This window comes from Myxocyprinus asiaticus, chromosome 15 (assembly GCF_019703515.2).
Source record: "Myxocyprinus asiaticus isolate MX2 ecotype Aquarium Trade chromosome 15, UBuf_Myxa_2, whole genome shotgun sequence".
Taxonomy (NCBI): domain Eukaryota; kingdom Metazoa; phylum Chordata; class Actinopteri; order Cypriniformes; family Catostomidae; genus Myxocyprinus; species Myxocyprinus asiaticus.
Genome location: NC_059358.1, coordinates 30,347,301 through 30,372,116, shown reverse-complemented (window position 1 = coordinate 30,372,116; position 24,816 = coordinate 30,347,301). Strand labels below are relative to the sequence as shown.

The 24,816-nt window shown below is 36.5% G+C and overlaps 3 protein-coding genes across 7 annotated transcripts; all 3 read left to right on the top strand.

Annotated features, from left to right (window-relative positions):
• The first annotated feature begins 1,674 nt into the window (after positions 1-1,674).
• Positions 1,675-5,875, top strand: LOC127453431 (RNA-binding protein 12B-A-like). 2 transcript variants are annotated; one of them, XM_051719757.1, is made up of 3 exons: positions 1,675-1,851; positions 2,909-3,015; positions 3,423-5,875. In XM_051719757.1, the coding sequence occupies exons 2-3, from the start codon at positions 3,005-3,007 to the stop codon at positions 5,338-5,340; spliced, it is 1,929 nt and encodes a 642-aa protein (XP_051575717.1). In that variant the 5' UTR covers positions 1,675-1,851; positions 2,909-3,004; the 3' UTR covers positions 5,341-5,875. The 2 variants fall into 2 exon arrangements, with proteins under 2 accessions (XP_051575717.1, XP_051575718.1); XM_051719758.1 differs by lacking the exon at positions 2,909-3,015.
• Positions 5,876-6,000: 125 nt separating this feature from the next.
• Positions 6,001-15,343, top strand: LOC127453439 (uncharacterized protein C8orf88-like). Of its 4 annotated transcripts, none has more exons than XM_051719772.1 (8): positions 6,001-8,375; positions 9,032-9,167; positions 10,603-10,679; positions 10,807-10,859; positions 10,994-11,069; positions 13,758-13,864; positions 14,264-14,319; positions 14,447-15,343. In XM_051719772.1, the coding sequence occupies exons 2-8, from the start codon at positions 9,055-9,057 to the stop codon at positions 14,454-14,456; spliced, it is 492 nt and encodes a 163-aa protein (XP_051575732.1). In that variant the 5' UTR covers positions 6,001-8,375; positions 9,032-9,054; the 3' UTR covers positions 14,457-15,343. The 4 variants fall into 4 exon arrangements, with proteins under 4 accessions (XP_051575732.1, XP_051575733.1, XP_051575730.1 ...); XM_051719773.1 differs by having other exon boundaries at positions 10,994-11,073; positions 13,762-13,864; XM_051719770.1 differs by having other exon boundaries at positions 10,952-11,069.
• A 700-nt stretch (positions 15,344-16,043) lies between these two features.
• Positions 16,044-23,904, top strand: LOC127453436 (uridine phosphorylase 1-like). The gene is made up of 8 exons (XM_051719766.1): positions 16,044-16,280; positions 16,463-16,513; positions 16,902-17,013; positions 17,880-18,038; positions 18,192-18,306; positions 21,973-22,182; positions 22,310-22,456; positions 22,750-23,904. Exons 2-8 carry the CDS (start codon positions 16,476-16,478, stop codon positions 22,896-22,898), a joined length of 930 nt encoding a protein of 309 aa, XP_051575726.1. The 5' UTR covers positions 16,044-16,280; positions 16,463-16,475; the 3' UTR covers positions 22,899-23,904.
• The last annotated feature ends 912 nt before the right edge of the window (positions 23,905-24,816 follow it).

Genomic DNA, 24,816 nt, shown 5'->3' with positions numbered 1-24,816 from the left:
CTGAACACAAATTAAGATTTTTAGAAGAATCTCTCAGCTCTGTGGATCCATACAATGCAAGTGAATGGTGTCCAAAACTCTAAAAGGTCCAAATATCATATAAAGAAATCATAAAAATAATCCATACGACTCAAGTGGTTTAGTCAGTGTCTTCTGAAGTGATTCAACTGGTATGGGGTGAGAACAAACCAAAATGTAACACTTTTTCACTGTATATCTTTCCAGTGCAGTCTCTATGCACGATCATGATGTCAAACGCGATTATGCTTCCTATTATGTGCAAAGAGATAGATAGTGATAGGAAATGTAATCAAGCTTAAAATCACTATCGCCAAGGAGACTGCTGTCAAGATTTATAGTGAAAAAGGAGTTGCATTTGGTCTGTCCTCACCCAAAACTGATAAGATTGCTTCAGAAGACATTGATTAAACCACTGGAGTCGTGACTGGATGCTTTTATTATGCCTTTGTGATATTTGGAGCTTCAAAGTTCTGGCCACCATTCACTTGCATTGTGAGGACCTACAGAGCTGAAATATTCTTCTAAAAATCTTTGTTTGCTGAAGAAAGAAAGTCATACACATCTGGGATGGCATGAGAGTGAGTAAATGATGAGAGAATTTTCATTTTTGGGTGAATTATCTTTAAGATTTCATTTGTAATATACACACGTGTGTAGGTGTGTGAAAAGCCCTTTCAGTTGAGTTATTAAAGGAATCGTTTACCCAAAAATTAAAGTTCACTTAACTTGATGTTCATGTAGAATTAACTTAACTATTTAAGTTAAGGTGACTATAGATGCACTCAGATATTCTTCTAACTCAGATTTAAATATTGATGTTTTTACTTTATAATTTTAGTTGAATTGATTCACATTTAGATCAAACAATACCACAGCTAAAATGAAGAAGTTTAGAACCGATTCAAGTCAATCATCAAATAAAATTAATTCTCCACTGAAATGCATGTACTTCAGTTGCACATGCACAAGGAGGACTGTGATAGTGTTTACAGGATCCAACTTGACTAAAGGTGACACAGATCGCCCTAATTTTGTTATCACACGAAACAACTATTTGCAACAAAACAGCATAAATAATAGTATAAAAGAGCTAAAACCTGTATGAATTCTTAATAACATCAATTTAAATGCCCCATTTTGTATTTTAATAATAATAATAATAATAATAAAATCATGTTTCACACCACAGCATCATTGAAATTAACTGGTAAAATGAAAGGAATAGTGAAACAGTGATCAGCCACAAGTTATACACTTTAGCCTTTGTTTGCAGATTATGATGGTTATGATGTAGATTTTAACCTAATATCTTGATTTATAATAAATGAAAAGTCCATAAACATGCTTTATGTCAACTACCCATTACGTTTTTTTCCAAACATGAATTACATTAAAACGTAAGTGTCCATGCAATCGAGGCAGAAATAGAGCATAGTTCACAAAATTTTCAGAACTTTTATGCTCTAATTTAAAATGAATGTAGAAATATTCCAAAAGTGCATCACATTGTTAGTATGCTGTAACTGTATGAGTAATATGATCCATTTAGAGTGGTATAATTTATTTGGAAGAAACTGAACTTTGTTTTCTAGTTCATCACTAGCACACTTTCTAGAATGATCAACCAGTTCTCGCACCTCTAGGCTTCCGTAGTCTGCTAATGGCGGTGTAGATGCTGGTGCCCTGGTTTTACGAGATTCTTCGTCGCTGCAGATATTTCAACAGCAACGTTTTTGCTTCGTCGCGGTGGAAATAGGACAGACGACATCGAAAATCTGCATTAATTGCGTATTATTGTACATTGGAGAAGAGTAATATCTTGTTTGTTTTGTAAGTTGATTAATGTTGTGCGTGTAACATTCTGGGCCTGATCATGTCTTCTAGCACGAGCGATACCACCGAAGACAGCTGCATTCTTTGTCCTCGTTAATATCTCTTTGGCTGTGCCTTTTAAACAGCACAACATACGAATATGTTTCTCATCGTATGTGGTGTAATTAAAACCGGAGGGCTGTTTGTTTTGCGTGAAATCGACGTTGTTCGTGAATGCTAGTTGGTTTATATCGCGCAGAAGTAATACAGAAAGCGAGGACAAGCTATGGCTAGCGTTTCCGCTATTAAAACTACGAGACGTACTACAGAGGAAACAAATTAGTTGTCGCCCCAGTGTGATAATAAAAACAGTTTCAAATAAAAGTCGTACTTTTAGCACGGATGTTTTCATCTAGTGAGAAAGTGCAAGGTACTGATGTGGAAACGCGCCCTGAGATGTTGCATGCATATTTTTATTTTTTTTTTTTTTTTAAATAAAATCACCATGTGTTGTAAATAGGAAATTTTGTTAAGTCGACGGAAGATCCATTGTTTTTATTTCTCGTGTTTTGCACCTGCGTATTCAGTGTAAATAATGGACATGTCAAGAGTGCCTAATGCATACTGACTTGAACACAGGACTTCTGTAATTTCTCTGACATTGGAGAATGACAGTCGAGTTTAATCGTGCAGGATTTACTTAGATTGAGTTTTAAACGTTGGTTCTTAAACTGGATTTTTTGCAGTCTTGGGTTTTAGTTTTTGCTTAGCTTGTTCAAAGTGATCTGACATTTGTATGTGCTGATTTGCAGCAAAATCGGGAGTTTATGTAAGATGGACTGCAAGAATATAGTTTGCATTTAAAAGCTATTTATGAGGCAGACTTTTCACTTGAGTGAAGTGGAATTCAAATGCACCAACCTGTTATTTTACTCGTGTTTGATGGCCTTGCAGTTTGTAAAGTGGTTGTTGTATCTCATGTTGGGTGTCTGGTTATTTTTAGTACTTGTACATGAATGAGATGTTGTAAATGTCTGTCTGGTGTTGTTGTTAACTGTTATTGCTTTTCTTACAGGTGGGAATTGAAAACTGCAAATATAAAAACTGTTGCTAACAGGATTTAAAAGGATATTTTCTTCAATTAATGAGCTAGTTTGTATCATTCAACTATATGGATCCCAGGTGTAGTGTTTGTAATTTCTATTAACTCTTAATGATATTTTTGTCTGATGGTGTGGTCTGCTGATAAGCTTAAATTGTGATTTGGAGTTCATATTACTTGCAAATTTGCACTCAGAAGCTGAAAGAATTGTCAAAAGTGGGAAAACTGGTCTTTCCTGTTATCCTGAAAAGTCTTGTTTTCTTGTGGGAAGAAGTCTGTGGATCAGAAGACATTTTGATTGGCTACAGACAGGCTGGTGTTGTTATTGGCGATAGATTGGCTGTGAGAGGTTTTTTGTTTTACAACTAAACTTGGCTGATAAACCTTGGTTTGAGAATTATCGTGGGGAGCTGTTTTCAATATTTTGATATGGAGCCAACGGTTGTGTCAGCGATAATGCACTTATATGTGCCCCTTCTGTCTGCAGGTGCTGCTGTGTGTGCTCCATCATGGCTGTGGTCATCCGATTACAGGGACTCAGAATCACAGCTGGTTCTGAGGACATTCGCAATTTCTTCACTGGGCTCAGAATCCCTGATGGTGGGGTTCATATAATTGGTGGGGAGCTTGAGGAAGCTTTTATAATATTTGCATCAGATGAAGATGCAAGACGAGCGATGTCACGCTCAGGGGGCTGCATTAAGGGCTCTCCTGTCAATTTGCTCCTGAGTAGCAAGTCAGAAATGCAGAGTGTTCTTGAGGAGAGCACTAGAAAGTCTGAGTTGAAAAGCAGGGTGATGTACAAGGAGGGTGTCAAAAGACCTTCTGTGGAAAAAGGTCCTTCACCGAGAGCAGACATGCGAAGGGCAGATCATCCAGAGATAAGGAACAGACCATCTCCGTCTTCATTCAGTGAGACAAGAAATCAGAGGGAAGGGGCTGCATCAAAGAGAGATGACCTTTATCTAAATTTGACCGGGATGCCATTCTCCGCAACAAAAGAAAACGTCCGTAACTTTTTTGATGGGTTACAAGTTGAAGACATAATCTTTTTGAGGAACCACCGAAGAACATTTAATGGACATGCTATTGTAAAATTTGCCACCGCAGAGGATGCCATTGAAGGTCTGAAGAGGGATCGACAGTACATCGGACCACGGTATGTACAAATATCAAGATGCACAGAGGAGAAATGGCTGAAAGAAGGGGGTGTCGTTGTTAGACCGGACAGTCGGAAAAGACAGTCCTTGGATCGTGCAAGATCTCGATCTCCGGTTTCCCTCAGGTCACGGTCACTGTCCCCATCCCATGAAGAATACTGTGTCTTGTTCGAAAACTTGGCTCATGCGATTGAAAAGAGAGATTTGAGGGCATTACTTCAACCAGTTCCTTTGAAGGATGACCAAATTATTGTCTTTGCCCAAAAGAAGGACGATAGAACCAAATCGGCTGTTGTGGTGTTTAGAAATCTTACAGACTATTGTGCTGGCTTGGCTCATCATAAGGAAACATTGCTGCACAAGGTTGTGTATGTGTCACCTATCTCCAAGGAGAAAATGGTTGCCATGTTGGAATCATCTGTCAGTGAGCGAGATGACAGCAGAGGGTCCAGACGATCAGCTGAAATGTCCCAATCACAAAGAAGCGCTCCTGACTCTGAGATGAGGTGTGTCTACGTACGCAATCTGCCCTTTGATGTTCGCAAAGTGGAGATCATGGACTTCTTCCATGGATTCCAACTGTCTGAGGATAGGGTGATCTTATTGCGTGATGAAAGAGGAGCTGGGCTTGGTGAGGCTTTGTTGATCTTCCAGTCTGAGAAAGAGGCTGTAATGGCACAGTCCCTTAACGGACAGAGGTTTCTTGGATCAGAAGTCATGCTTAAGTGCATAACATTGGACCAGATGCAGGATTTTGGTGTGAATGACCAGTCTATGATGAGCCCACCACAAAGGAACAATCAGAGAGCAGAAGTTTACAGTGATGATCCTATTTTTTCGAATACCCAGATGCGGCCTGATGATTTTGATATGCAGCCTGAGTTGAATCATGGTTATGGAGGTCATGATGGCTTTGATCCTAATTTTGACCACAGTAATGCATTTAGACCTGGACCAGATGATAATGGGCACCATTGTTATGGATCTTCTGTACAGCAATTTGATGGCCCAACCTGCATTAAATTGCTTAATTTACCCTCACAGATAAGGATTGATGAGATTTATGACTTCTGCTATGGATATAGAGTGATTCCAGGATCTGCCTCATTGCAGTATGATAGAAAAGGAGATCCCAGACGTTCTGCAACGGTACTGTTTGAAAACCACAGAGAGGCTCTCACCGCTCTTCAAGAATTAAATGGAAGACCAATTGGCACCAGAAAAATTCAGGTGGTGTTTATGTAGATATGCACTCTGATTTTAGCATTGAAGGAACTGGTCTGATGCATCCTTGTTGAGTCAAGTCAAAGATAACGATAAGAATTACGTGTTTTACAAATAAAAAGTTTTGCATTTTCTCTGATTTAATAAGACAAAAGTAGTTTATTATTATTTTTGCTTGTTCTTTTGTTTGCTTTTTGCAGATAAGTATTTAATTTAGATTCATACCTTTTGTACATTATTGTGACTGGTAATTGAAAAATGAGAATGCATTTGATTACAACCTTGGAGTATGTCAATGACTGTATCTAAACTCAGTCTGTATTATTTGTGCTGTTGAATTGTTTGTTTTTTAAGAAATGAATACGGTTTGGTTACATTTTCAGTTTTCACTGTACATATCAGTCAGTAATGGGTAGCTATCTGATAAAAACAGATTAAAAAAGCACTGGTAGATTTTTTTTGTGAACTTGTGAACTTCCTGCTACATCCACTGAAGAAGAGTGAGATACATTGTCAATTAATGGTTCGATTAAAGGCATCAGCTTGTTTGACTTTTTGAGGCTGCTTTTTTATTTCGAATTAATCCAGTTTTAATCAGATTAAATGTTCCATATGCTGTTATATATATCTGCAGGAATCAACAATTCAGCTGTAAAACACTAAGAACAAACCTTGCTCATTCAAAAACTGAGGATAACTACAATCTACAACAATGGAGAAACTACATAAATGCATAATGTTAACTAAGTTCTCACAAGGCCAAAATCAAAAACAGAAGCTGGTTCTCCCTTGTTTTTCTTAAATAACATGTTTGTGGTAAGAGTCAATGTAGATAATTGGCCAAGTTGGTAATTGTTTCAATCCAGGAAACAGCCAGTTCACAGTAAGTATGAAGGGAACAACTCAATGTTCTCACTCAACCAGAACATTTCTGTGAAGCTATTTATTTTTATTCCATTTTATTTTCCCAGAGAATCTACAGTTTGGTGACAATGTGGGCTAAGAAATTAGTGTTTAAAGAAATATTTCGGGTTCAATGCAAGTCAACTTCAATTGACAGCATGTTTTGGTGTAATGTTAATACCACAAAAAATTATTTAATCTTGTCCCTCTATTTCTTAAAAATAAATAAATCTAAATTGCAGTGAGACACTTACAATTGAAGTGAATGGGGGCCAATCTGTAAACATTAGAATACTCACTGTTTCAAAAGTACAAGACGTAAACAATATGTGTTAACATGATTTTTGTGTAAAAGTCACTTACTAACCTTTTCTGTGTAAATTGTCCAATTTTACAACTTTGTTGCCACGAAGATGTAACTAAAAACCCTAAAACAACCATAAAAATGACAATTTAAACAACTTTACAAGTAATTCACAAGTTTTGAAAGAAGAGTTAATGAAAGTGCTTTTACGCATTTACAAGCTTCACATTTATGCCTTTAAACCCTCCAAAAATTGTCCCCATTCTCTTTCAATTGTAAGTGTCTCACTGTAACATTATATATATATATAAAATTTTATTTTTTATTATTTTTATTTTTTTTGTGGTAATCAACATTATGCCACACATGCTTTGAGCTTAACTTTTATCAAACCTGGAATATCCCTTTTGAAGCTTTTGCAAATATCTTTTACAACCTGTTCTTCAATGTGTAACCTGTTGTTGGTTGTCATGAAAAAAGTATTAGGTAGCCTTATTTAAACCACACAATTTTAGTGTATTTTACATTTTATTTTGCTAAAGTGGCAGCTTGCCCATCTCTCAGCCCAAAAGATTATCTAAAATAACCAAAATACACTGATACAATTTCTGCTCTTTTGAGTTGTCATCCAAAAATAATTTACTGCAAGCGAAGCAGCCACTAGAGGGCCTTGCAGTACAATGAATGTAATAGAAGCTGACCTGTTCTGTTGGCCTGACAGCAACAGAAGAGGGTGATCGAAAAGTTTGGTGATGGTTAGCTATAAAATTGTAATGCTTTGTTGGGGTACCAGAGGAGGTTAAGAAACCACTTGCAACAAATTCATGTGCAACGCCTAATGCAATGGTAAATAAAATAAAAAATGGATCTACTCTGAAGTCAAACATAAATTAGAGCAAACAACACAGCTTCATGAGTTCACAATGGGATAATTTGACATTCATTTACATAAAATGCAATATCTGGATTATTAAGTTTTCACAAGCAAAATACTGCAAAGTAATATGTGGCTTTACAACTGTTCAGCTTTGCAACAGGTCAGTTATTGAGGTCAGAATGGCTGTCAGTCGCTGTATACTAATATATATATATATATATATATATATATATATATATATACACACCACCGGTCAAAAGTTTTGAAACACTTGACTGAAATGTTTCTCATGATCTTAAAAATCTTTTGATTTGAAGGTATATGCTTAAATGTTTGAAATTAGTTTTGAAGACAAAAATATAATTGTGCCACCATATTAATTTATTTCATTACAAAACTAAAATTTATTAAATAAAAAAAAAGGTTTTGAAATTGATGACTTGGAACGATGATAGGCAAAAGGTGACTACTTTGAAGATGCTAAAATATAACATAGTTTTTATTTATTTTGGATTTTGTTTAGTCACAACATAATTCCCATAGTTCCATTTATGTTATTCCATAGTTTTAATGACTTTACTATTATTCTAAAATGTCAATTATGGGTTGTCAATATAGGACTTGTTTTACTGTGGATATAGATACTTGTCTACCTGTTTCCTCCTGCATCTTCACAAGGTGCTTTGCTGTTGTTCTGGGATTGATTTGCACTTTTCGCACCAAACTACATTAATCTCTAGGAGACAAAATGCATCTCCTTCCTGAGTGGTATGATGGCTGCATGGACCCTTGGTGTTTATACTTCTGTACTATTGTTTGTACAGATGAACGTGGTATCTTCAGGCATTTGGAAATTGCTTCCAAGGATGAACCAGACTTGTGGAGGTCCACAAATTTTTTTTTTTTCTGAGGTCTTGGCTGATTTCTTTTGATTTTCCCATGATGTCAAGCAAAGGGGCACTGAGTTTGAAGGTAGGCCTTAAAATACATCCACAGGTACACCTCCAATTCAGTACACCTCCTATCAGAAGCTAATTGGCTAATTGTCTGAAGGCTTGACATAATTTTCTGGAATTTTCCAAGCTGCTTAAAGGCACAGTTAACTTAGTGTATGTAAACTTCTGACCCACTGGAATTGTGATATAGTCAAATAAAAGTGAAACAATCTGTCTGTTAACAATTGTTGGAAAAATTACTTGTGTCATGGCAAAAACTATAGTTTGCTAGTATGAAATCTGTGGAGTAGTTAAAAAAAAAAGAGTTTTAATGACTTTAACCTAAGTGTATGTAAACTTCTAACTTCAATACCTATACACTAGATTACTGACTTTTCAATAATTAAGGGATTTTTTTCCCCTTAATTATTGAAAGGTCAGTAATCTAGTGTCAACTTCATCACGGAAACAATTTTGAAGATCTCTACGTCTATTGAAGAAAATAATAAATAAAAAATAAAAAACACACTTAGAGATCATGAACTTGAAAATTGTTTCCGTGATAAAGTTGGTACTAGATGACTGACCTTTCAATAATTAAGAAAAAAATAACTTTTTGCAAATTTTAAAAATAATTGATGCAAATTAGCACATTTTAAATGCAATTTTTGAAATATGTTTTGTGATGTGCAGTGAGATCATCGTCCGCAGGCATCATGAGCGGACGGATGAGATGCAGAGTCACGAGCTCAGGCAGAATGAAGGTGTGTTTTAAAATGACGGACAACGCCGTGACTGAAGCTGCTGGACGGTTTGTCAATGAGGAAATGTAAGATGACAGTATTATGTTTATGTCATTTATGTTTGTTTGTTTGATTGTGCTGCGACATTTTTGTCTCTTGTGGATCTAATGGGTGAAAACTAGATTTTCAAGAGAAAAGTTCACAGTCATCATGGCTAGCAGGCAGCTAGCAGGACCCCACTGTTGATGTCCATGTATTCTGAGGAGAAAGTTCACCTCCACGTATATTTTTAATATTATATATTTATCTCAACATTATTTTACATGGGTTAAAAAACAGTTGGGCAAGTAGTAGCCTTCATTTACCACGCGTCGTGTGACTGAAATATGATAATTCAAATGAGATATTTTATTTGGATGTGTGTTAGTTTAGCTTGAATAAAAATATCTGTCATGTCGTCTATCACCATAAGAGTTTAACTGGCAGTTAGACTTGGCATTATGAATTTCTGCAGGTTTCATATGCAACAGGTCATAAATTACCTTTGATTGGTGTCCATCTGCCTCAAGTTATAATGCAGTGAACAATTTATTTGCCATATTTTACTGATTATTACTGGACTATCTACCAAATACTTTTATTTCTCTCATGCCCGAAGGATGTATGAAATGGGGTCTCACTTAAATTTGAATTGGCCCCTCAAATAAGGAGCTGATGTTAGTGAAATATGTGAAACCGGATAATATTGTCAATGTTCTTTAGTGCGTTGTGGCGAACTAGTCAGAAGCACATTTAATTACTGTACTTTCCAGTGTAGTTTTGATGACCGAGAACCACAAGACACCTTGTGAAGATATAAATGAGCTAAGGCTTCCTTATGCTCTGCACAGTCCCTCAGACTGTTCTGGAATAGTGTGCCAAGTATTTTCTAACTGAACAGACTTACAGTTTTTACACAGCGGATGATCTAAAATAGAAAAAATCCATAAACTTACATTGACGGAATGCTCCAACTGTCAAAATTCAAATGTAAACAAATCCATAGAAGGCTTTTAATTTGTTTTAAGTTGGTCTCTCTCTCTCTCTCTCTCTCTCTCTCTCTCTCTCTCTCTCTCTCTCGCTTTCTCTCTCTCTCTCTCTCTCTCTCTCTCTCTCTCTCTCTCTCTCTCTATGTGACTGTCTGCCTGACTATATAGCTAGCTGGCTGGTTGCCTTAATGTAATGTCTGTATATCCATCAAATTACAAAATTGTAAAACTAGTATAAACTTTCAGACAAGGCTTTGTCAAGCCAACATCAAAGTTTGTCTTGACAGATTTTACCTATGTAGTTCTGAATTAAGACAGTTGTATGGCTTTTAGACAACAAAATAACTAATAAACTGACCATATGGAGCCAGATAGTTTCCACATGTCAAGAAATAAAAAATTAAAAAAAGCTGATGATTAAAAGGAAAATGCTTACATTTATTACTTCATTAAATATTGGTCACAAATCAACATGGTGTAACCTCTTCATCAGAAAAATGGATGTGTCAAAGAGGATCATGAGAAATCTGGAACCAGCAAGGCCACTACGTCGTCTTAACATAAATCAAGGTACAAAGTGGGAATGTTCACACTGGATTTGATCCTTAATAATGCAAATTTTTATGACAAGGTTTTTTTTTCTTTTTTTTCTGTGTTTATTGGTGTATTTGTGTGCTTTAATGGATGTCACATATAGTGCCTCAAAGCAATGCTGAGATCAAGCCATTCACCAAGGGAAAAGAAAAGCCAGTAAGACCAATTTTATTGTGCTTAAATAACATTTGTGTGCTTCGTAATTTAACTGTAGCCTCTGGCCTAATTTTTCTTATCCTATTTCTCAGAGAGAATGTCTTTTACCCAGTAACTGCTTTTTCTGTGGACAGGACAACAATATAAAAGTGGAGCAGTTGTATAAAATCCTTCATCTTCAAAGCACCAGTACCCAACCAATAAAGAAAGGCAAGTGTCCTCTTTAAAATTTGAATTAGAAAGTAAGTTATACCCAGAATTAGAGACTATTTATTTAGTAGAGACGGGTCACTTCTATTAAAATGAATAGGAGAAATTGTAATGCCCAACCAAGGAGCTCTAAGTGCCCAAAGGTCAATGGATGTAGAAAGGAAGTCCCGCCTTACAGGTAAAAGAGCAAATCACCTTTTAGATACAGACATTGCCTGTCAATCAACTTGAGAATGTGCATGCACATTAGCTATACAAGCCGGGAAAATTGCATTTCCTAGCATAATCTGAGGTAAAGAAGCACAATTTATGATTACAGTGTTGTCAAATTTTATTGCTGATTTGAAATACGTTCTTTGATCATAATCTTGAATAACCATTTTTGAGATTTCGGTCTCTCCCCATTCAAGTAGATAGGACTGTCTGTCATGACTGGAAATAGTCTCCCGAGAGTGTACCAAAGATGGTTGACAGTGGACTGACTAGCTAGAAAGACTATGGCACTATGCTTTAATGTCGGCATGAAACGGAAGTAGCGACCGACTTTACTTCCTTATTGTGACGTATTTTCGAGTGAAACGGCTTTAACAAGAAAAAAAATGAAGGGCCGGGACCTGAGTTTATCCATCAGTTGTTGATTGGATTTTGAACAGTGGCCGTTGCAAACCGGAATGGAGGCAGATCTGAATGTGAGTTTGCAGTCATCACACAAACACATACCCCTTCATCCATGCTGCTCGTGTCATAGCCAGTTACCGGGGAAATTGAGCAGCAATCTTAACACACTAATTATCTAACCGACAACATTAACATATAACCAGCCCATAAACGCACACAGCACATTGTGGTTTTTGCTTACGACAAGGCTATAGTCGTTGAGAAACGAGCGAGTAAAAGATCACAATATTACAATATTTTGAATCACAGTACACTAAATTAAAGGAAATTAAAGCCAAAAGCAGTTGAAAAGATGATGTAATCAAATGAGTTTTTTTAAGGTCACGTCATTTCGTGTGGCTATGTTAGCTTGCTTTCTTGACTGGTCCTAAACCATGTTCCTCCAAGCTAATCACATTGGAATAAGTGTATTATATGTAGGCGGTCTGTAATACAACGTGAAAATGTATTGTTTTTCAAATTATGCTTTAGAGTAAAAGTGTGTCTATATCATGACATAACAGTGTGTGAGTAATAGAGAGAAAAATAAGTATTTATGAAGTCATAATCAGCTATTGAAGTTGTGATTTGAGTGAAAGGGAATAAAACACACAGTTGTTGTAGTATCTCGTGTTTATTTCACCTGGAAACTGCAGGGAATTGTACTTGGAGACACATAAAACAAGTTTTGCAAAAATATACAGTTTATAGAGACTAGAGTCATTTTTTCACTATGAGATCAGGTTGGTAAATGGACTGTATTTACATTCTTTTGTGCATTAACTGCATCCTTGTTGAATGTCAGGCATATTTCTATGACACGTTCCTTTAATATGTATGGAAAATGTGGTTCTCATCTGGATTTGGAGTCACTCTATGACAACAGGTGGAAAAATACCAATACAAATTAAATCATAAATTCAATTGTAATATAAACATAATAATAATAATAATAATTGAAAAATAAGCCATGACCTATTGATAGTTTAACACAAATCTCATAAAATGTTTAATAAAATGGCTACACCTGTGATTCTCAATGGAATAATTTGATTTTCCACTGCATTTTCAGAGTTTGAACATGGACTTTATTATCACCTGCTGTTAGAATCTCCAATCTGCAAATGAAGGAACTGAATTTAGTCTTTGCACTGAAATCAGAGGTGGTATTAAAATGTCTTCGCTACGGATGTGCAAAACAACACAATTTCAAAATCGACTTGTCGGTGGGTTATGTCGACTGATAGTCGACTAGTCATTTCTACAAGACACCAATCAGATGCATTTCTTAATAATAGGCTATAGACGCTAAGCACATCACCTCAAAAGGATAACAGATAGGCTATTAAAAAAAGAAATAAGCTTAATAACTATAACCTTTGTGTGCTCAAAACGGTCAAAGTCATCAAAACAGAGACTTACGGATTATGTATGAAACAGCGGGAACGTTGCTCCGAGGCGAAAAGTCAGATAGTAAAATATTGTTGTGGCACTTTGTTTGCTGTAGACAAGAAATAAGAGAGCACTAATAATGTAGCCCTAACAACAGATGGATTAGTATATTTATGTAAAATAATGTCGTATAATTTAATGAGCCGCAAATTTCGCCTACCTCTATTTCATAAATGAATTCCAAGGGCTGAACTCTTTTGTGTCTAATTTCAACTATTATTTTATTTCAGCTAGTATTTAAACCTACACTTAAAAATCTAAATATAGAAATGAAATGACATCCAATATATGAAATATCAACTTTATTAGAACAATCCTACCAAATTGCAATTACAAAAGGCAGCCTACCTTATTCTTAGACATGTCGCTTGGTGTTGCTAGAGCATGAAAATTGCACTTAGAATTAGCATTTTCACGAAAATTGGATAAGAATAAGCGCATGGTTGTAGCGCTGTGTTTTGCATGTTCACGAAAAATAGAGCCCATAAAGTTGAGCCCATGTGTAAAAATAAACAATTTATTTTAATATGAGAATCACACCAAAGTAGACCTTTGTTGCATGCCTTTTTGCATATGCAGACAGAATATGCTACTCCAGGGACTTCCTCATCAAGATGGCAAGTTGTCCTGTGGCCAAGAAGAAACCTGAGTTTTTACCAGAGCATCCAGTAGTCTTGGAGAATGGAGTGAGTTATGCACTTACTTTCATTCAGTTTTTTTTTTTTTTTTTTTAAATACTCCGTTATTTACCGGTGAACGTTTTTTATGGGAGAAGATTAGAGATCGTCCAATACTCATTTTTACAACCGATACCGGTTGAACCTGTTAACACACAGTGAAGTATTGTTGTTTTGGACATTATTCTTTACAGACCCACCAGATGGCGCTATTGATTAGTAAATTATATTAAAAAGTTATAACCCATTAAGAATAAGAGCTTTAATATTAGTAAAAAGCATCGGTAAAACCGATTATCGGTTGATCTCTGAAGAAAATGCTTTTGTAGATGGGTGATTATAAAAATGCATTTACTTGCACTGCTGTTGAAGTTTTGTATCTGATTACTATATTTCCACCCAATCTAGAGAACCAGTGATGTGCCAAGACTTTTTGTTGGCAACTGCTACAAGAATGAGGACATGTAAGCTCATCAAACTTAAACTTCATGCAAGGGCTTCAGATAGTTGTAATTAGTACTTTGTGTATGTTAAATAATAGTGATGTCACCTAGTGAATGATTAACAGTTTACCCTAATTTCTTTTCATAGGTTTGCCTAATGTGGAGAAATCCTTACAGCTTTTCTCTCTCTGTCTCTCTCTCTCTCTCTTTCTCTCTCTTTTTTTTTTTTTTTTTTTTTTTAAATAAGGGGTTCTAAAAACTATACTGCATGAGGACCAAAGCAGAAAGAATTAAAATATCACCTTTGTCACAAGTTTCTTGTATTAAAAAGCACTCCATCTTACAATGCAAAAAAAAAAAAAAAAAGGAATTGCAAAGAAAATAAATGTTGTCTTTGAAAACAAAATTATAAAAACAAATCTCCTTGGATGCTGAACGCATCATTTAAATCTATGTAAAGACATGATTGATTGAAAATAGTGCTAAATTCCTCCATTAGAATTTACAGTATAGAACATAAATGGATACCAACAGTACTGATCTCTTGATCCTTGCAACAGATTCCAAATCATAAGTTGTTTTAAACTCACCCTTTGTCCTTCCTTGGTCTTACACTTTGGTTTCACCTCATCAAACAGTTGTGATTTCTGACTCGGGTGTCGGAACTTTGCCTAATGTCGATGGTGTTGCTACACTGCACTTATGTTCTGCTTTCTGGATTTGTGGTGTTTAATTATTGCGGATATTTGGACTTGAACCTTTTGAGATTTTGCTTGAAGTTATAGACTGATTTATAGGGAGCTCATATGCCTGAGTTAGACTTCTTTACCACAGATTTGGACTTTCCCTTACACTAACAGTATTAACATTGGTCAGAGGAATTTATTTGTGTATAGATGCCCCTTGATTTGCACACCTGGGCAGAGGCAATATTTTCTTTTTGTATCACACTGTAATCTGTCAACTCATAACTGTTTTAAATTTAAATTGGATTCATTCTAACTTCACAAAATTCATTACTCTCAGTAAAGGAAATTTTGTTTTACTCTGCTTCATTGTTTTATTGCTAACACACAACCACAGTAGCTGGGGTGAATTCAGGTAAATTGGGATACTTTTGAATAATCTCAATGTCAAAAAGACATGAGAGAGAGAGAGAGAGAGAGAGAGAGAGCGAGAGCGCGAGCGCTCAGTGGTGCTCATAGAAATTAAGTTCCGTGTTTGCTATAAAGGACTTCTCAACCTGCCAATCCGACTGCTTTAAAGCTGTGACGTCCGTTTCGCCAACGAATTGTTCTTTTGAACCGATTCTTCAAATGTATCGATCGAACCGAGTCACAAAGCTTTGGTAGATCACCAACTCTAAGGGATGTTTGTGTTTAGGAGTAAAAGTGTAGAATTGGAACAATGTTGTTAACAAAATGTGAATAATGAATATAATTAATAATTAACTATTTCAATATTGGCAAAATGACAACACTATTGTTGTCGATGTTCTTGACAATGTTGTTAACTAATTTTGGACCAATAAACAGCTTTTGTACGCAATCTGCATAACCTAATAGTGAAAATACTGTGATGAACAGTCATTTGAATACACAATCTTGCGTAAACTACCGCGCGGGGGACTTCAGAGAACACTTGGGTGATGACTCTGTTATGAATCATTTTGAACCGGTATATTGAAACGAACCGTCCGAACGAACCGATTTGCTAAAATGAATCCGACATCCCAGCGCTCGCAACTACTAGCCCATCCTGCCGCAGGAGGCGGGACTTGTCCTAATACGGCTGTGGAAAAACTGAGTTGCCGGTGAGCTTTAGGCTGCTGTCACGTACGCTAGCGGCGCAGCCGGATGTTTTACAGCAGCAGCAACTGACAGGAACCACCAACCTTATTTTATATACCGTGACCTTGCCAAGGGACATCTCATTTGAATCAGGTGTCGTAAAGTTGGCTGCTACACATCCTACACACACAGGTAATGGCTGTTGAGTGTCATTCGACTGTTCTTTCAGGAATGCTGCCTAAACCATTTTATTGTTTGACATTTGTATATTTTGTATAGCTTTGACAGTTGCTACACAGTTAAGAAGCATTGATGAGCGCTTTACGGTTTTAGTATAGTACAAAGTGACGGTCTGCTGATGTTTCCCATCACAGGAGCAAACGGAAAATGCCTCTGGGTGAAGAGAAGAACGGGGCATGCGAAAGGTATAGAGACGATACGAAGATCACGTTTCTAATTTCCTTTTCTGAGTATTTCCTTATACTTCATAATATGTACATGGACTTTCTGCCCTCTCGTCTGATGTGTCATCCAATGATGAATAGATTTTACGTTTGTTACGCAACCCAAAGCTTAGGATAAATGACAAGTTTCTTCTTGTGGAGTATAAAGTGTTAGTACAGTGTTTCATTCATTTCTGTGAGAAGCGATGCCAAACGCAAAGAAACTTCCCCACACTTTCCCCAGCACTTTTCATGACCTGATGGTTATCCTGCTATTATTACGTCATGATGTGTTGTTGAAGTCTTGGGGACAATAACCAACAGATATCCGGTTTCATGTCATTGTCTAACATATGTAATCCTTTTATAGGTCCATATATGTTAACAATCCCCATTTGGATTCTATGAAAGATGACATCCTCTACCACTTTAACCTTGGAACATCCACTCACGACATCCCTACAATGTTTGGAGATGTCAAAGTAAGCTTTAAGTCACTGCTTTCTCACATTCTGTATTTTGCCTACTGTCTAAAAAATTGTTTTTGTATGATCCATCTATGATCCATCTATTGATGTATGATCCACCCGAAAATGAAAATTCTTGCATCATTTATTCACACTCATGCCATCCCAGATGTGTATGATTTTCTATCTTCAGCAGTACACAAACAAAGATTTTTAGAAGAATATCTTGGCTCTGTAGGTCCATATAATGCAAGTGAATGGTGGCCAGAACTTTGAAGCTCCAAAAAAAAGCACATAAAGGCAGCTTAAAAGTAATCCTTAAGACTCCAGTGGTTAAATCTGCCTTCAGAAGCAATATGATAGGTGTGTGTAAGAAACAGATCAATGATTAAGTCCTTTTTTACTATAAATTTCCACCTTTTACCAGCCTTGACAAGTAGGTGGTGATAGACACAAAGAATGTGAATTGCCAAAAAACAAAAGGAAGTGAAACTGGAGATTTATAGTAAAAAAAAAAAGGACTTAAATATTGCTCACTTTCTCACCCACACATATCATATAGCTTATGAAGATATGGATTTACCAGCAGGAGTTGTATGGGTTACTTTTATGTTGCCTTTATGTGCTATTTGGAGTTTTACAATTCTGGCCACCATTCTTTTGCATTGTATGGACCAACAGAGCTGAAATATTTTTCTAAAAATCTTTGTTTGTGTTCTGTTGAAGAAAGAAAGTCATACACATCTGGGATGGCCTGAGGGTGAGTAAATGATGAGAGAATTTTCATTTTGGGGAGAACTTTTCATTTAATCAATAGTTTTTCCCCGTTGTTTGTAAGAGATGAGTGTGGAAACAAAACAACTCCCATTTTTTTCTTTCAGTTCGTGTGTGTAGGTGGAAGTCCATGGCGGATGAAGTCTTTCACTGAATACATTGCCAAAGAATTGGGACTAGCAGGCCCAAATGCAGAATACCCAAATATTTGTGCGGGGACTGATCGCTATGCCATGTACAAAGTTGGACCTGTGCTGTCTGTTAGTGTGAGTGAGCTCAGTCTCATCTGCACAGTGTTTTCGTCTGTCAGTCTACATTAAACACATGTGATTAGTGTGGCTTTGAATGGAGTCTTTGTAACATACATCTTTACAACTAAAGTTTGTCTGAACATTAATTTTGAATTTTCTGTGTTCTAGCATGGCATGGGTATCCCATCAATCTCTATAATGTTGCATGAGCTTATCAAGCTCCTCTACCATGCACGCTGCACTGATGTCACTGTAGTGCGCATTGGAACGTCAGGTGGCATAGGTAAACTGCTTTTACCATTGAACTGCTTACTCAAAAGGGGCCTCCTAAGGGACCTCATGTCTAACCTCACCCTGATTTTGTAAACCACAAAAACTTTTTTTTTTTGTGAATCATTTCCTGACTCACAGATTACTGAGAAATGTTACTTTCACCTATGTTGAAATTGTACATTTAATGAACTTTTTTTTTTTTATTTCTTTTTTTATAGAATAAAAGGCCATTAAATTACTTGAATAGTTCACCCAAAAAATGAAAGTTATTTACTGTCCCTCATGCCATCCCAGATGTGTATGACTTTTATTTCTTCTGCAGAACACAAATGAAGATTTTTAGACAAATATATGAGCTTTGTGGGTCCATACAATGCAAGTGAATGGTGACCAAAAATTTGGAGCTCCAAAAAGGACATAAAGACAGCATAAAAGTAATCCATATGACTCCAGTGGTTTAATCAATGTCTTCAGAAGCGATCCAATTGGTTTTGGGTGAGAACAGACCAAAATATAACTCCTTTTTCACTGTACATCTTGACATCAGCAGTGTCCTTGGCGTTCATGATTTCAAGCTTGATTAAATTTCCTAGTGCCATATAGTGCTCTGCGCATGCATCAAGCACTAGGAAGTGTAATCAAGCTTGAAATCATGATCCTGCCTAGAGACCGCAATGGCAAATGTACAGTGAGCATCATGGTCTGTGCCACCCAAAATCGATTGGTTTGCTTCAAAGGTTATGGATTTAACCACTGGAGACTTATGGATTACTTTTATGCTGCCTTTATGTGCTTTTTGGACTTTCAAAGTTTTGGTCACCATTCACTCGCATTGTATGGACTTACAGAGTTGAAGTATTCTTATAAAAATCTTAATTTGTGTTCAGCAGAAGAAAGAAAGTCATACACATCTGGGATGGCATGTTAGTGAGTTAATGATGAGAACATTTTCATTTTTGGTGAACTGTTCCTTTAAGGGTGCACTCAGTAATTTCCTGCCAGTTGCTAAACTTAAAATAAATAGTAATAATAGAATAATAATTATATATATAATGTTTAAAATTATGTACACACATGAGATGAAGACTGTAGTCATATCAGACTTCAGACATATCAGAGAAAAAGATACATAACTCTACACCTATTCATGAGCGCCGTCATTTAGAGATCATTAGAACCAGAGCATGTGAGCGGAGCGGAGCATTGAGTGGAACGGTGATAATTCCACCTGAGCGGAGAGCGCCTTTTTGAAGATTCCACTCTGTTTGCTCAGGTCGCTCAGCGCCGCTCGCTCAACCCTGGTTTGAGCATCTGCGAAATAAGCAATAGGCCTGAGGTTATGGAGCTCTAACATTGAGTAGTGGTTGCAAACCTTGTAACCTAAATAAATGCAAAGTATAAATCAAAGTTAAGAACGAGGAAATCGAAAGGGAGTGTGGAGAGACTGTTAGAATTAGCAAATATTCCTTTTGGAATGCATCACATTGCCAGAAAGCACAAGAATGTGCTATGTGAACATGGTAATGCAGGAAAAGATGAGCTAGTAGACTACACTACTATTCGATAATAAATTAATAGATAAGTCATGTATCTTGTTGTTTTCCCATCATGTCAGTGCAGCTGCCAGCTAGATGTAGGCCCGGTTCTGTGGAGTTGCGGACGTTAGAGCACCCTCAATTGAATATGTAAGATTAATAATACTGTATATTGGCAAATCATATTTCCTTGAATCCCGGCGAACACACACAAAAAATCCCAGCATCAAAACCAATAAACATGTATGATCTTGCAGACCAATGTGTCCTAATTTGCAGGTGCAGCATTCTGCTTTCATGCCTTCATTGTACAATTGATCATTTTTATTGTAAAGATTTCTGCTCTCGCAAAGAGAAGTTCATAGCGGAATTATCTGTTGCTTTCGATTTCTGCTTCGGGATAAATGCACCTTAACGTTAAGTGAAACGTAAAAAATTACTCTATATTAGTGGTTGCGGACAACATCTTCCGACATCACTTGCTGCATTCATGCACAGAGAAAAATCTATTAATGATTGAACATTAGAAAAAAAAAAACTTCTTAAACCATGGCAGCGTAATTTGTGAATTAAATAATTGTATTTGTTTTAGGATCACTAAAAATGACTTCATCTAATATGTATATTGGACAAAATCTCTGCAGGATGAATTTCTATTAGTTAAATCCATAGTTAAACCCTGCTGTACATAGAGTGCATGCTCAAGACATGATTGTTTGATGCATATAAAGTCCAGATTCACTTTATAATGCTTTAAAAATATCAAGGAAAAACAAAGGGAGCACATGATATCTACTAATATAATAATTATTATATAATTAACCACAGTCCTTTAGATTGCATATGATTCGTACATATAAAATTGTAGGGAATATTAATAAAGTAACAACACTGAAAAAGAGAAAAACATTCACTGATCTTTTCTGGATAACTTAATAAATCTGAACACAAAATTAGGATGAGAAATTGCTCATTTTAATTTACAGACCCAAAGTCTGATAGCATTAAATCAGAAACCTATTAATCTATCAAATCTATAGTATAATCATTCCGTGGAGACAACTGAAGAACAATTATGAATTTCACTTTTACCTGCAATATTTTACCTGGTACAGTCCATGTTTTCATTATTGCCATAAACGACTCGAACAAACTTTAAAGTTGAAAAGATTGTGGTTTTCTGGGTCGGTTGCTCACTCGGGTCCAGTTTAAACTGAAAAGTGCAAATTTGCGCATATGCTAGTTTCCGTGCCAACGCACAGATGTTTTATCACTTGTAGAGGCGTGTTTGATGACTTGTTTAAAGTGAATAATGGTCATTTGGAACTGAATTTTTTTTTAAGGTATTATTTGAAGATGTTGATGACAAATGTGCTAACAGAGAAATATTTGACTGATTACAAATGATAAGGAAGGTCTGGTTGACCCGATTATCTAACAGTTGCTGTAAACCAGTCCAAAATAAACAGCGAGATTTTATATACAAAAACACAACAATACAATCACATAATTTCAGATGTGTACATTACTAATCATTTGATAATTTAATAAATATTGGCCTATAGTCTATATCTAAGCCCATGTGGGCAAAGGGGCAGTTGCTTGGGCCACTGTAGCTACCCCCCCACGTAGTGTACGTGCTTGGAACCAAGTATACTACAGAGAAATTTAATGTTGGTGCGGGATTTGAGTGAACACTTTTTTACCGGTAAGCGTGAGCGGTACTTGAGCGGAGCGTTTGCTTGGGCCGTGAGCGGCTGAGTGGAGCGTACACGCATGGAGCGGGTTATTGAGTAGAGTGTCACACCGCTCCGCTTTGCTCACATGCTCTGATTAGAACTGCTGAATATTAATCGTTTTTATCTCAACTGTACCTTGTAATTGGCCGCTTTTACTTACGAAACAAAATTAATTGTGGCTGACTGTGAATCGATCATTCATTTTTACAGTGACATCGGTAACTGATGAGAACTTCTGTTTTTGCATAATGCTGCATCTACCCCGCAAGGTGTCAGCATAGCATGAACAAATTGTACTTAATTGCACCTTTTACAAACAGATATATCGGGCATTTACACACATTTACACATTCAGTAGCGAAGCACATGAGTTGTCTTTCAGACTTTTTTCTGTCTGTTCAGGTTTAAAGCCAGGGACAGTGGTTGTTACCAAACAGTCAGTGGATTCTATGTTCCAGCCCTGTCTTGAGCAGATTATCCTGGGCAAACCAGTGGTCAGGAGCACAGAACTCGATGGGGAACTTGCAGAGGAGCTGCTTCAGTGCAGCAAAGACCTTGCAGAGTTTGAGACTGTCATTGGTAACACAATGTGCACGCTAGACTTCTACGAAGGTAGGGTTACATCATATCTGACCATAAACATTTATTGTTATTGTTCTGTTCTCAAATTCTGTTGATTATGCTCTGGAAGTTTCCACAATTGCAGTGTTGTTCAATTGAAGGCTCTGTCTTATAACAGGTCAAGCTCGGCTGGATGGGGCGTTCTGCTCATACACTGAAGAAGACAAACAGAGATATCTTACTGAAGCCTATACTGCTGGGGTTCGTAACATTGAGATGGAGTCATCGGTGTTTGCAGCCATGTGTAAACTGAGTAATCTTCGAGGTGTGCTATTATTAACACTGCAATTTTTGTTCAAGTTAATGAATAATCCTTGTAAAAATCATTAAATGAGAATCTGTTTTAGAATTTATGCAATTCTATTGGTTATTTAGGTTAGAAATGGCATTTGATCCTTAAATTGCAGTTTATATTGTTTGCTGTGTATTTGAGCAGATTGATTTTTACGCTTCTTGGAACTTGCCACATATTAAGCCTGCTGTTGTTTCTTGTCAGCTTGTGGAATTTATGGTTAAGGTCACATGATAATATGTAGGAACCTTTCTCCTGTTTTTCAGCTGCTGTTGTGTGTGTAATACTTCTGGACAGGCAGAAAGGAGACCAGATCACCAGCTCGCATGATGTCCTGAATAACTACCAGCAGAGGCCTCAGGTTCTGGTTGGACATTACATCAAAAAGAAGCTGAATGCATTCAAGAAAAGCTAGTTTTGTACTTGCTAGAACATTAAAGGCAGAAGAAGGGAACAGTACAGTGCTGATTTGTTCAGGGCAAAACATAAAGGTGCATTTAGTATTTTTTATTTTTTTTTATGTTGGGAAGTTACATAGATAAAGTAAGTAGCTGTTCGTCTGGACATAAGATCTCAACATGTCAGCTCCAATGTGTTGACCCGGTCCATGTAAACTAAGGCTAAACTTGAATCGTATACTTCCATACTACTTTTACAGATTACAGATACAGCAGATATTGTAAGAGTAGTGTGGTAGTATGCAATTCCGAATTCAGCTTCAAACATCTTGTAATAGGCTACTGATCTGATGTGCGAGTACATGATTTTCAAAACTTTTTCAAAACAAGAACTATTCATGTCTTTGTGTTAAACTTTTTAAGTGAGGAAAAACAATACTAAGTGCACTTTTAATAAGCCGAAGAAACCAGCTCAAATACGGTGACCGATTTTATTAAACAGAAAGTAATAGAAATACCTTTTATTTATTTTTCTCCAGTTAACCACTGCAGTTGCTAACATGATATACTCAAGCAACCTCTTGCCTTGAATGTACCATAATTGCTTAATTGTTTGAAATGGTTATAGGCACATTTTGTTCTAGACTATGTTTGAATTATTTTAAATGCATGATAATTATTATTGTTTTAAAATACAGCAGTCATTAAACTACTCCTGATGCAGTAAAAGGGAAAAAATAAGAGGACTGAGAAGTTTTTACCACTTGTTGTATTAGAAGGGTCCAAAGTGTAAAAGGGAATTTTCCAGTTAACAGTAAACCTATTTGGTTGGCTGTATTGTTTTGTTTAAATGTTACAAACAAATGTTTGTAAATTCTACTGTAAAAATCACAAATGTCTTAACTGAGTAAATACAAAATGTATCCCTGAGTTTGCAATTGTTCAACTTACAAAGTATTATTGTAATCACACAATGTTTTATTTTATAACAGAGTAATAAAACACAAAGGTGCTTTAACCCTATATGGTATGGAGAAGGTACAGTGGTGTGAAAAAATGTTTGCCCCCTTCCTGATTTCTTATTTTTTTGCATGTTTGTCACACTTAAATGTTTCAGATCATCAAACAAGTTTAAATATTAGTCAAAGATATCACAAGTAAACACAAAATGCAGTTTTTAAATGAAAGTTGTTATTATTAAGGGAAAACAAAATCCAAACCTACATGGCCCTGTGTGAAAAGGTGTTTGCCCCACCTGTTAAAACATAACTTAACTATGGTTTATCACACCTGAGTTCAATTTCTCTAGCCACACCCAGGCCTGATTACTGCCACAACTGTTCTCAATCAAGAAATCACTCAAATAGGACCTGCCTGACAAAGTGAAGTAGACCAAAAGATCTTCAAAAGCTAGACATCATGCTGAGATCCAAAGAAATTCAGGAACAAATGAGAAAGAAAGTAATTGAGATCTATCAGTCTGGAAAAGGTTATAAAGCCATTTCTAAAGCTTTGGGACTCCAGAGAACCACAGTGAGAGCCATTATCCACAAATGGCGAAATCATGGAACAGTGGTGAACCTTCCCAGGAGTGGCCGGCCGACCAAAATTACCCCAAGAGCGCAGCAACGACTCATCCAAGAGGTCACAAAAGACCCCACAACAACATCCAAAGAACTGCAGGCCTCACTTGCCTCAGTTAAGGTCAGTGTTCATGACTCCACCATATGAAAGAGACTGGGCAAAAATGGACTGCATGGCAGAGTTCCAAGACGAAAACCACTGCTGAGCAAAAAGAACATTAAGGCTCGTCTCATTTTTGCCAGAAAACATCTTGATGATCCCTAAGACTTTTGGGAAAATACTCTGTGGACTGACGAGACAAAAGTTGAACTTTTTGGAAGGTGTGTGTCCCATTACATCTGGCGTAAAAGT